At 46.9% G+C, this 12,634-nt stretch overlaps 1 protein-coding gene across 4 annotated transcripts; it reads left to right on the forward strand.

Annotated features, from left to right (window-relative positions):
- The first annotated feature begins 351 nt into the window (after positions 1 to 351).
- ZDHHC4 (zinc finger DHHC-type containing 4) lies at positions 352 to 11,434 on the forward strand. Of its 4 annotated transcripts, XM_014463420.2 has the most exons (9): positions 352 to 661; positions 1,060 to 1,281; positions 1,617 to 1,706; positions 1,830 to 1,953; positions 2,654 to 2,727; positions 3,397 to 3,575; positions 5,147 to 5,272; positions 6,646 to 6,890; positions 11,073 to 11,434. In XM_014463420.2, the coding sequence occupies exons 4-9, from the start codon at positions 1,837 to 1,839 to the stop codon at positions 11,361 to 11,363; spliced, it is 1,032 nt and encodes a 343-aa protein (XP_014318906.1). In that variant the 5' UTR covers positions 352 to 661; positions 1,060 to 1,281; positions 1,617 to 1,706; positions 1,830 to 1,836; the 3' UTR covers positions 11,364 to 11,434. The 4 variants fall into 4 exon arrangements, with proteins under 4 accessions (XP_014318906.1, XP_014318904.1, XP_014318905.1 ...); XM_014463418.2 differs by lacking the exon at positions 1,617 to 1,706 and having other exon boundaries at positions 353 to 661; XM_014463419.2 differs by lacking the exon at positions 1,617 to 1,706 and having other exon boundaries at positions 353 to 661; positions 1,090 to 1,281.
- Positions 11,435 to 12,634: the final 1,200 nt, after the last annotated feature.

Here is a 12,634-nt window from a genome sequence, read left to right on the forward strand (position 1 = left end):
TGGAAGCAGCTCTTTTCACGGCTCACCCCGGGTTCAGCTCTCATTAGACGGCGTTTCTTCTCTCCTCCAGGCTCGTCGTCAAGCGCCTGGCACCGCTCCCGGGGCAGAACGTTCAGAGCTGTTCCGAGACGGCGGGAGCAGAGCTCCCCACGGTGTGGCCGGCACAGCGCAAGGCCGACTGTCCGGCCGAGGACACCGCGTTTGAACCCGAAGCGCGGGCCCTGGGGGCGGGGCCCTGGGAGGCGGGGCCCTGGAGGCGGGGCCCTGGGAGGCGGGGCCCTGGGAGGAGGGGCCCTGCTCGGCTCTGCGCAGGCGCCGGTGGCTCGGGCCGCTCCGCGCAGGCGCGGGTGGCTCGGGCCGCTCCGCCAGGCCCAGGCCGGCCTCTTTGTAAGATTCGTAGCAAACGCGCCCGGAAGTTCGACCTTCCAGCCATTAGACGCCACCGCAGTCCCGAGGCGCCCAGTAGGGCAGCAACGGACACCCTCGAAGAGGCGGCACACAAACCGCAGACTCCTCCCCGCCGGGGCCGCCCGCACTTCCGCCGGAAGTCGGTCTGCCCGCCAGCGTCGCGCGCTGACGTCACGGGTGCGACGGGATTTTTGGGGCGCGCCCTGGAGGCTCGGGTGCGGTGCAGCTGACGGTTGGCTGGTCGCCCTAGGAGGTAAGGCGTCCTCCGCTGGGCGCTGAGATGCCCCCGCCTAACCAGGGATGTCCGTCTGTCTGTGTGGCCGCCCTCCCCATCCTTCCCGTGTGTGTGGGGGGACGCAGCACACGTCCACCCCGCCCGGGGCCGGGCACCCACATCGTTCCCTTCTGCCCCCCCCACCCCGCCCCCCAGGACCCGGGGAAAGCTCCTGCGAGGCCCACCGGCCGCGACCCTAGCATAGAGGGGAGCTTCGGGGAGGCCCTTCTGTCGGGTCCCCAACGTGGGCGCCTCAGGGCTGGGTATCCAAGGCTCGCAGCGTCCTTCTTCCCAATTAGCTCTTCCTCCCGAAGTCTTCTAACCCCGTTCACCCTGCGGGGCCTCGACTTCCCCGACGTCCACACTCTTTTCCACAGCGCATGCCCCCGTGCCTCCTGTCCCTGCAGCCAGATCCCGCCTCCTGGAGGAACCATGTCTCCTGCAGCTCCGGGGGTCACCTGTAGTTCCAGGCTCCTGCCTCGGCGCCAGAGGAGATGCCGATGGAATTCCCTGTGAATGTTGGCAGGAGGAATGCCAGAGCTGCCTGCCGGAAATCATCCAGACAAGAAATATGTAGGCTGAAGACCCCGAGCCACCCGGTGAGGATTGCTGCTCTCTGCTCCCCTGTCCTAGCTCATGCATAGCTTCCAGTTGGTTGTCTCAATTGGAAGTCTGGCCCAGAATCGTATTATCAAAGGCCCAAAGTCACCACCTCCAGTTATTTAACACACGCCTGTCCTTGGAGCATCCCTTCCTAGGCAGGCAGCCGGGTCCCCGGGATGCTTGGTCCCATGGCATCAACAGATTCTGTTGGCTACGTTCTGTGTTCCTTGAATGTTTATATTTAAGGAAGCAAAATAATGGTTTGTTGCTGGGGGGAGGAAAGGTGCACGCATTCTGCCTGTTCTTCCCCACTTTCCTTTGGAATTTGCAGATAGGAGGTGCCCCAAAGCAGACCGCAGTGGTCTAAGGAGTTTTGAAGGAGAGAGAGCACCCAGGCCCCCTGGGTTGTCCGACTGAAGAGGCAGTGTGTGCTTTAAGGGCTGATGAATTTTGTCTTGGGAGCCATGTCGGGAGTTGATGTCTGAGAATATGAGCCATGGAATGAATCCCTCAGTGTCCTCACGCTCTTTCTGTTCCTTTGTAGCCCCAGGATGGACTTCCTGGTTCTCTTCTCGTTCTACTTGGCTTTGTTGCTGATTGGTGGTGCTCTGCTCTGCATCTGCTTGAAAACCCGTTACCTGAAAGGCCTGGTCAGAGGAGGCGCACAGGTAACAGTGACGCTGGGAGACCACTGGATCCGTCTAAACAGTTCACCAGTTTCCTGACAAAAGGAAAGATGCCATTTTTATTCGTTTGTTCACTTGTTCTTTCATTTATGGCAAAGTCTCCATATCTGGGTTTTTCCCCTCCTTATTGTTAAAAGTAATCTTGTATTGCTGCTTTGAGAGAAGGTAGCGTTCTTAAGGTTGCCTGTTTTTCTCTGGATCTGATGCCTGTAATTGGGCATGGATTTGAGCAGCGTCTGCCTGGAGGGGCCTGAGGGTGAAACGGGGGGATCTAGGAGCAGAAAGCTGAGCATGGGGCTGCCCACACTCCTTCCGGGATCTAAGTGAGCAAAATTAGGGTGAGCAACCCTTGGGAAGGGGTTGACTTGGAGGTGGAATTTGGAACGTAGGATTGAACCCAAGGCAGGGAAAGGAGTGGCGTTCCCAGCAGCATGACCTGATCCATCCACCCTTTGCTTGAAGACCCTGCCATGGTACCTTCTTTGAGGTGAGGGTGGAAATGGAGGACTTGGCTTCAAGGAAGGCCAGCTGGGGAAGCCATCCTCTTTATTCTCTCCTAAAGCTCTTCTCTGCCATATGCAGAAGCGCACTATCACCAGTATTGTCAGCTGAACGGCAGCATCTAATTGGGGGTTGGGAGAATGAAAAAAGAAATTGAATGTTTCTCTTTTCTTTGTTTTAGATATTTTCCTATATAGTTCCAGAATGGTTTCAGAGAGCCATGCTGAGATTGCTTCATTACCTCTTTCATACACGGTATTCTTTTCTGTTTTGATTACTTATTGCGGTCCCGTAGCTTCAGAAAGCGCCTGTGGTTTCCAGCATGCTCCGAGAGTCCTGGGTTCAGAACCTCTCCTCATAGATAATCTGCCGTTTCTCTCTGGGGTTGGCCATGTATACTTTTAAAGGGAAGTATTTAAAGGGTGGGAAAATATTGATATGCATTTCTGTAAAAAGAAATATATTCTGATACTGAGATCTCAATTCCCAAGATAGATGATCATAATAATAGATAACATTTGAGTACTGACCATGTACTAGGCACTATGCCAGATGTTTCACATGTAATTCTTTTTTTTTTTTTTAATATATTTTATTGATTTTTTACAGAGAGGAAGGGAGAGAGATAGAGAGTTAGAAACATCGATGAGAGAGAAACATCGATCAGCTGCCTCCTGCACATCTCCCACTGGGGATGTGCCCGCAACCCAGGTACATGCCCTTGACCGGAATCGAACCTGGGACCTTTCAGTCCGCATGCCGACGCTCTATCCACTGAGCCAAACCGGTTTTGGCTCACATGTAATTCTTACTAGCACCTCACATCCAAAGGAAGTAGTTGGTCCATGGTTATCTTTCGTTAGTACTGAATGATTTCTTCATGGAGAAGCCCCGGGAACAAGCCATGTGCCTACTTCCTTTCAGAAACCACACCTTCATCATCCTGCACCTCCTCTTGCAAGGAATGGTTTATACTGAATACACCTGGGAAATACTTGGCTACTGTCAAGAGCTGGACTTCTCCTTGTGTTACCTTCTTCTGCCCTATCTGCTGCTGGTTGTAAACCTGATTTTTTTCACCCTGAGTTGTGTAACTGACCCTGGTAAGTTGAGGTTCTTGGTATAGACAGCTCAACTGTCAGTCTTACTAACAGTGCTGCAAACAACTAGTGATCCCTAGAAGACCTTGAAAAGATTTGATATTTCGTGTCTTCATGATCTTTCCATTTTGAGTGTTTTCTAATTTTATTTTTTCCTTCTTTGACCCATGGGTTATTTAGAACAGGTAAAAATTTTCCATATGAATTCTTTAGTTTAAATTTTTGATACTTTCACTCAGTTGTGTTATATGGAGAGCTTATGGTCTGTAGGATACTATTTCTTTTGAAAATTTTATTGATCTTTGCATTATGCCTGGGCATGTGGTTTTTGTAAATGGTCTGTGTGTGATTAAAAAAGAATTTGTTCTTGGAGACAGAGAACTATATAAGTACACTAGAGGCCCAGTGCACAAAATTCGTGCACTTGGGGGGGGTGTCCCCCAGCCTGACCTGTGTCCTCTCACAGTGTTGATGCCCCAAAAAGATAGGCCCGCCCACCCATCTGGGGCTCCTCGATGGATTGCTCCAAAGAGGTAGGCGGGAGCCGGAGGTCCCGCCTCTGTGCCATGCATGCAGTGTCAAGACCCCGCCCACCCACGCACGCCTTGCCACGCACACAGTCCCGCACGCCCGCTGCACACGCAGCCTCCTGGTGATCACTGGTTTTGGCGTGAGGGCATCACGACCACATAGGCTTTTATTATATAGGATTATATCAAGTTTGTTAATTATGTTCAAATCTTTTATATTCATAATTGATCAATTACTGAGAGGTATGTTATTCTGATAATAGATTTGACAGATTTCTTCTTGTAAATTTTTGCTTAATATGTTTTGAAACTGGTGTGTGTATGTCTATTAGCTATACATGTATTCTTATTAGATGCATTCAAGTTTAGAATTAGTATTACCACTTCCTTGAATCAGCTTCTTTGATTGGTAATTGTTTTCAAGACTCTCTTGTTTGATATTAATGTTGTTATACTATCTGTTTTTTGATTGATATTTACTCCCTTCCCATTTTTTTTACTTTATACCTTTCCTGTCCTTGAAGCATTAAATGTCCATCAGCTGATGAACAGATAAAATGTGGTATGCCTGTTTACTGGGCTGTTCTTCAGCGATAAGAGGGGATGAAGTACTTGCACCTGCTGTAACATGGGGGCACCTTGAAAATACTATGTTAGTGAAAGAAGCCATATACAAAAGACCACATATTGCATGATGCTATATACAAAGTATCCAGAAAAGGCAAATCCATGGAGACAGATGTAGGGTTAGTGGTTGCCAGAAGTTCGGAGATTAGAGAGAAATGGGGCTAAAGGATTTCTTTTTGGAGGTGATGTAAATGTTCTAAAATTGTGGTGGTTGCACAACTCAGAATGTACTAAAAACTATTGAGTTGTACATTTTAAATGGGTGATTTGGGTTTTTTAATATCTCAGTAAAGCTGTTAAAATGATAAAATGAGTCATTGATTAAACACGGCAGTTTTCATTGTGCTGTGTCAGGGCAGGTTTTGTGACTGTTCAGTCCTGTATTGCTTGAAGCTGACTTCTGCCCTTACTTTTCAGGCACCATCACAAAAGCAAACGAATCATTGTTTCTCCAAGTTTATGAATTCGACGAGGTGATGTTCCCGAAGAACGGGCGGTGCTCTACTTGTGATCTAAGGAAGCCCGCACGGTCCAAGCACTGCAGTAAGTGTGGCTCTGGCTGCTCCAGCCCCACCCTCGCACAACAGGCACGGCTGCGCCTGTCAGGGAATATTACAGACGTGGGAAGCAGGGCCATTTGACTCCCAGACATGGGGCAGCCCCTGCTGGTAGGGGCCACATAGTGGTTTCTTTCAGATGCCTGGGGTGAGGTCTTGTATTCTTCTATACATGGTCCTGGGCATGGCAGCCTTCCTCTGCCCCGTGGACGCGCATGCTGCCCAAGAGAGGTTTCTGCAGGGTACTGTGCTTGCAGATTTCAGTCTTGGCAGAGCCTGTGTTTCAGGGGAGCTACCAACATTCTCGACTAGAGTTATCCAAAAAATACAATGTGAGCCACATATATGATTTCAAATTTTCTAGCAGCCACCTTACAAAAATAAAATATGGGTGAAATTTGGCCTGGCCCGTGTTCTCAGTGGTTAGAGCATTGGCCTGTACACCAAAAGGTCATGGGTTCAATTCCCAGTCAAGGGCACGTATCTGGGTTGCACATCGTTTCTTTCCCAGCTCAGTGGTTGAGTGTCAGCCTACAAACCAGGAGGTCACGCAGGGTTCAATTCCCTATCAGGGCACAAGCCTGAGTTGTGGGCTTGATCCCCAGTGGGAGGCCTGCAGGAGGCAGCCCATCAGTGATTCTCTCTCATCATTCATGTTCCTGTTTCTCTCACCCTCTCCCTTCCTCTCTGAAATCAATTTAAAAAAAATATTTTTTAAAAATCATTCATGGGATAGTTTATATTCTTTTTTATACTAAGTCTTTGAATCTGATGTATATTTTATGTTTACAGCACCTCTCATCCAGACCCTAAATTTTCATTGGAAATACTGGATCTGTATTTAGATTTCATACAATTTATAGTTGGAATAGATTCACTTACCCAAGCTATTCCAAACATTTTTATAAGCTTTTCAGTAACTGAATTTTATAAGTTTTTCAGTTCCAAAAAGTCATTTCCTTTAATATCCACATCTACATTAATATACTGGTTCATCTTTGTCAGAAGAATCGATTTGACTTTAAAGCAAAGGCATTAGTTTTGAAACTGACTAAGTTAAGTAAATTCACTAACTCTTGCATCATCTCCGTATTATTCACAAATAGTTCACAAATTGGAAAACATCTGTACATTCATTGATATGTCAACCACTATTTTTTCAAGTGTTTCTCATAGCCACATACCTAGTTCTCAGTACCCACCTGTGCCTAGGTTAGTGGCTGCTGTACTGGACACTGCAGTCCTGAAAGCTTAGTGACAGCAGCTGCCATTCGCCCAGCTCAGACCGCCAGTTTGTAGAAATGTCAGTGGGTGTGCACGGTGTCATTGTCTCATCAAGAACCACCGGTGTCTGTGCAGGTGTGTGTAACCGCTGTGTGCACCGTTTCGACCATCACTGTGTGTGGGTGAACAACTGCATTGGGGCCTGGAACGCCAGGTACTTCCTTACCTACCTCCTGACACTGACGGCGTCGGCTGCCACCATGGCCATCGTGACCACTGTGTTTCTGGTCCGGTTGGTGGTGTTGTCGGACTTGCACCTGGAGACTTATGTTGATGACCTTGGACAGTCCCAGGTTATTGACACCGTCTTTCTTATTCAGGTAATTTTGTTGTGGGCTGTATATTTCTGACTTCCAGTTTCAAATTAGAAAAAGGACATTTGGCCCTAACCGGTTTGGCTCAGTGGATAGAGCGTCGGCCTGCGGACTCAAGGGTCCCGGGTTCGATTCCGGTCAAGGGCATGTACCTTGGTTGCGGGCACATACCCAGTGGGGAGTGTGCAGGAGGCAGCTGATCGATGTTTCTCTCTCATGGATGTTTCTAACTCTCTATCCCTCTCCCTTCCTCTCTGTAAAAATCAATAAAATATGACTTCCAGTTTCAAATTAGAAAAAGGACATTTGTTTTCCCAGTAAAAACATGAAGCCATTCCTTTTTTTAAAAAATTGATATATAATCTTTTTAAATTGGTAAATAATTCACATACCACAAAATTTACCCTTTCAAAATATACAATTCAGTGATGTTAGTATGTGCAGGGTTGTGTAACCATCACTACTGATTTCAGAATATTGCATCACGCCAAAAAGTATTTCCTCACCCTGTGTCTATTTGCAGTCACTCCCCATTCCATTATCCCCCGAGCCATGGCCCCCACTAATCGACTTTCTGTCCCTATAGATGTACCTATTCTGGCCATTTCCTATCAGTGGAGTTACACAATATGTGGCCTTTCGGATTGGCTTCTTTCACAGAGCATAACTTTTTCAAGGCACATCCATGTTATAGCATGAACCAGCACTTCATTTCTTGTTATGGCTGAAACATGTTCCATTGTGTGGAATTGCCGCAGTTTGTTCCATTCATCAGTTGATGGACACTTGGGCGTTGTCACTTGGTTATTTTTGAATAATGCTGCTGTGGACATTTGTGTGCCAGTTTTTGAGCTAGATACTGAGAGTGGGGTTGCTGGGTCAAATGGAAACTTCGTAACTGCCAGACTGGTTCCCGAGCAGCTGCATTTTCCGTTCCCGCCACCAGCGTGCAGAGGCTCGTTTCTCCACGTCCCGCCAACACTTGTTATTTTTTATTATAGTCATCCCAGCGCTTTTACCTCCTTGGACCAGAATCCACATTCTTTTTTTTTTTATGAGGTATTGGAGGAAAGCTGCTACTTTCCAGCCTCTCTCCATCTTTTTTTTTTTTTTTAATCCTCACAGGATATTTTTCCATTGATTTTTAGACAGAGTGGAAGAGAGAAGGAAAGACAGAGAGAAATATCGATGTGAGAGAAACACACATCGATTGGTTGCCTCCTGCAAGAGCCCAACCAAGGCTTGGGCTTAGGGAGGAGCCTGCAACCGAGGTACGTGCCCATGACCAAAAACGAACACGGGACCCTTCAGACCGTTCGCAGGCCGATGCTCTATCCACTGAGCCAAACCATCTAAGGCTTTTTTTTTTCTTCTTAAATTATATTTTTATTGATTTCAGAGAGAAGAGAAACATCAATGATAGAGAATCATTGATCGGCTGCCTCCTGCACTCCCCACACTGGGGATCGAGCCTGCAAACCGGGCATGTGCCCTGAGCAGGAATGGAACCATGACCTCCTGGTTCATAGGTTGATGGTTAACCACTGAGCCCCGCTGGCCGGGCCAGAACCCACTTTATAGTCACACATCACATTTGAGTGTGTCTTTTCAGTCTGAAGCAGCGCCCGCTTTTTTGTGTGAAATGGGCATTCAGTAGTCTGGTTGCCCATTAGAATGTTCCACGTTCTAGATTTGTCTGTTTCTGAATTGTGTCATCTAATCTTTCCCTATTTCCTAATGGGAGTATAAACTGGAAGTTAGTTCTAGAGCCTTGATCAGGTGAAGGTTAAATTTTTCTTTGCAAAAGTGCTTGCTAAGTGGAGACATGAGTTTCCTCTCGATCCCACCAGGCAGAGCCTAGGGCCAGGGAAGCCTGGGTTGGCCAGTCGGGTGGCCACCAGCTGTCCCTGCTGGCGAGGTGCATTTGCCCCTCGGCAATGGCAGTCTGTGTGTCTGGTTTCAGTTTTGTATTGAGGACTTTCTTTAGGCTAGAATCCAAAAAACGTGAATGCTGGGCCAAAGATTACCAGCACTTATACTGTAAGTTTTCTAATATTAACATCTATTGTCAGATTGCTTTTAAAAGCTTGATTGTAGCCCTAACCGGTTTGGCTCAGTGGATAGAGCGTCGGCCTGCGGACTGAAGGGTCCCAGGTTCAATTCCGGTCAGGGACATGTACCTTGGTTGCGGGCACATCCCCAGTGGGGGGTGTGCAGGAGGCACCTGATCGATGTTTCTTTCTCATTGATGTTTCTAACTCTCTATCCCTCTCCCTCCTCTCTGTAAAAAATCAATAAAATATATAAAAAATAAATAAATAAATAAATAAATAAATGAAAGCTTGATTGTAGAGCACCAAGTAAGTGATGGTATCACAGCTCAGAGCAGGCATTGCGCTGCTGGCTGGGAGGCGCCTCTGGTTTGATAGGAAAATATGGTGTGCCTTTAAAAAAGTTGTATTTCTTTCATTACTTTTTAAAAAATATATATTTTATTGATTTTTTAGGAAGGGGGAGAGAGATGGACAGACAGACAGAAACATCAAGAGAGGAAGGGAGAGGGATAGAGAGTTAGAAACATCGATCAGCTGCCTCCTGCACACTCCCTACTGGGGATGTGCCCGCAACCAAGGTACATGCCCTTGACTGGAATCGAACCTGGGACCTTTGAGTCCACAGGCCGACGCTCTATCCACTGAGCCAAACCGGTTAGGGCTCTTTCATTACTTTTGATTACTTCCTTTGTCATTCTCTTGTATATCTTCTTTTGTGAATGATGTTCTTTAACTGTTTGTCCTGTTTAATATTAGGACCAACTTTTGATTTGAGGTCTTTACATAGTAACAATAGTTTCTTCTTCTTATGTTTATTTTCTATTTGTGTGTTTTTTTTATATAAAAAGTTTAAATATTCTTCATCTTCAAATTTGTTTTTTTCTTTGTAACTTCAGTTAGAAATTCTCTCCTATCAAGAGTTTTGATAATTGTTTGCTTCTCTTTTCCCCTAACTTTCAAAAATATTGAACTCTCAAATTTTTTTATTATAAAAAATAACAAAAATTCAAGCAGTCAGAGGTGTTTAAAATAAAGGGCAGGGGGTGGGAATAAGTCAAGGTGGACATAGGGTACAAACTTCAGCCCACAGATGAACAAGTCCTGGGGATGTCTGTACAGCATGGCGACTAGTTAACAGGAGTGTATTGTATATTTGAAAGGTGCTAAGAGACTAGCTCTTAAGAGTTCTCACCACAAAGAAAAATTGTAACTGTGAGGTGCTGGATATGTTAACTAACCTTACTGTGGTAATCATTTCAATATATATATACATATATAAAATCGTTACATTTTGCATTGCTGTTGTGCACCTTAAACTTTCACAATGTTACACATCAATTATATCTTAAAGCTGGGTGGGGAAGGAAAGAAAATTTAAAACATCTTGAAAAAAAATGAAATGAAAACATACCCCTCCCCTCCCAACACTTTCACTCCCCAGAGGCAACTTCTTTTGTAGTTTGGTGCGTATATTTCAGGCTTTTTTCCGACGTTTGTTTATATTGCCATACATGTCCACAGAGTCATTGTTGTGTTTGCACAAACAGGGACCCATTGTGATCCTTGCATCTTGTCTTTCTCCCTGGGCAGTGTATTACCAACATCTTTTTTAATTTTGTTGGCCTTTGTGATGCCATGGTTTGACTGTCCCAGAGTTTTACTCTTCCTCGGGGGTGCACCTTTCATTTGTGTGCTTTGGGAAGAGGGACTGTTACATTCAGTGCCACTGCAGTGAGCACCCTGGCACTGTATCTCTGGCCGTTTCGTTTTGAGAGAGAGATTGATCTCTTCTGGATTTTATTTTGATGCATGAACTAAGAGGTACATGTATTTCTTTGTGTTTTTTGTAAGTAGGTAAGTGGCACAGCACCATCTCCTGGGTATCCGTTCCCTTTTCCTCCAGTGTACACACTTGGTTTATCCCATGCTGAACTCTTGTATGTACGAGGATGTCTTCCTGGGCTGTTGGTCAGTGCTGTGTATGGTTCTGATTTGTGTTCAGTGGGTAGATGTGCAGGGAGGTGGGTGAGTGGGGGTGGCAGCTCCGACAGTCTCACGGACCAGACCAGGGCTGGCGGTGCTGACCCTCACTGCGTCAGCCCCGGGGCCTAATGTGCTGCTTCTTTGCCCCCAGTACCTGTTCCTGACCTTCCCAAGGATCGTCTTCTTGCTGGGCTTTGTCTTGGTGCTGAGCTTCCTCCTGGGCGGCTTCCTGTGCTTTGCTCTGTACCTGGCCGCCACCAACCAGACTACGAACGAATGGTGCAGAGGTGACCGGGCCTGGTGCCAGCATTGCCCCCAAGGCGCCGGGGCCCCCTCCGTAGAGCCCCGTGTCCACCGGAACATCCACTCCCACGGGCTTTGGAGCAACCTCCGAGAGATCTTTCTACCTGCTGCTGCACATTATGAGAGAAAGAAGAAATGAGAATGGAAGAGTGTTACTGCCTTTTAAATACAGTTCATTTTAAATATAGTTCGTTTATTTATGCATATAGATACTTACTTTCTAAGCATGTTTTTTTTCCTTCTGTTCTGTATAAATCGCCTTTCAGTGGTTAAGGACGGGAAGAGAAAAGTAGGGTTTACTGAGTGCCCAATGGAAATCCTCCGTGGTCATCCTCTTCTTGCTCAGCCTGTCGGAACGGAGCTTCTCTGGAGTCCTGGTGACCTTGGTCTCCCAATGGACTTGGCTCCTGGACAGGAGGGGCCCCGTGGCTGTGTCCCCTGGTGTGCGGGAGGGTCTCCGCAACTTGGATGTCCTCATCTCTCCCAGGGAAAGACGACTTTTTTTCTCCATTTCCTTAACCATGCCAGCACCCTCACCCAGGCCTGTTGAGCTTGTGGCCTCCTGCCGGCCCCCCGCTGACCTCTTGTGGCCATATCAAGTATTTTCTGTCATTTAAAAAATTTTTTTATTGATTGGTTTTAGGAAGGGGGAGAGAGAGGGACAGACAGAAACATCAAGTTGTGGTCCCGACTAAGCATTCATTGGTTGCTTCTTCTATGTGCCCTGACCCGGAATCAAACCTGAAACTTCGGGTTATTGGGATGATGTTCTAACTGACCAGTGCCTGCCCTATTTTTCAATTCCTAACTAAGCACAAGTAATTCAGTGCAGAGGTGAGTGCTGGAAAAAAGACTCATCGGAAGTGCCCAGGGCTGTTGGGACGGGAGCGCCGTTAGGAGCAGGGTACCTAGATCCCCTCCCCGGCCACTGAAGGGGTGGGGCGTAGGAACTCGGGCAGGAACTGGTCGGGAGGCATCGTTGGACCGCGTGGCCCCTGGGGTTCAGAGCTGATCAATCTTTAAAGTGAATCGCTGAGGCTGAGCCCGGGCCCTGCGCTGCCCCCTATGCTGCTTGGGGAACGGACGGTGAAATCAAACGTGGAGGTGATGAGTACAACCTGATGTGCCAGAGTGAGAAAACAGACTACAATCTGAAAAGGAATACAAATATCTGCCTGCTCTTGTTCTTGAAACATACATCTTCCTTAGAGATCTTGAAAGGATGGGTTTAGGCCAGTGGTGGCAAACTCATTAGTCAACAGAGCCAAATATCAACAGTACAACGATTGAAATTCTTTTGAGAGCCAAAATTTTAAACTTAAACTATATAGGTAGGTACATTGTTATTAACTTAATTAGGGTACTCCTAAGCTGGCTTTGTAAAACGTCCTCATTCTGATGAGGACGTTC

The sequence above is a fragment of the Myotis lucifugus genome, unplaced genomic scaffold, assembly GCF_000147115.1.
Source record: "Myotis lucifugus unplaced genomic scaffold, Myoluc2.0 scaffold_208, whole genome shotgun sequence".
Taxonomy (NCBI): Eukaryota; Metazoa; Chordata; class Mammalia; order Chiroptera; family Vespertilionidae; genus Myotis; species Myotis lucifugus.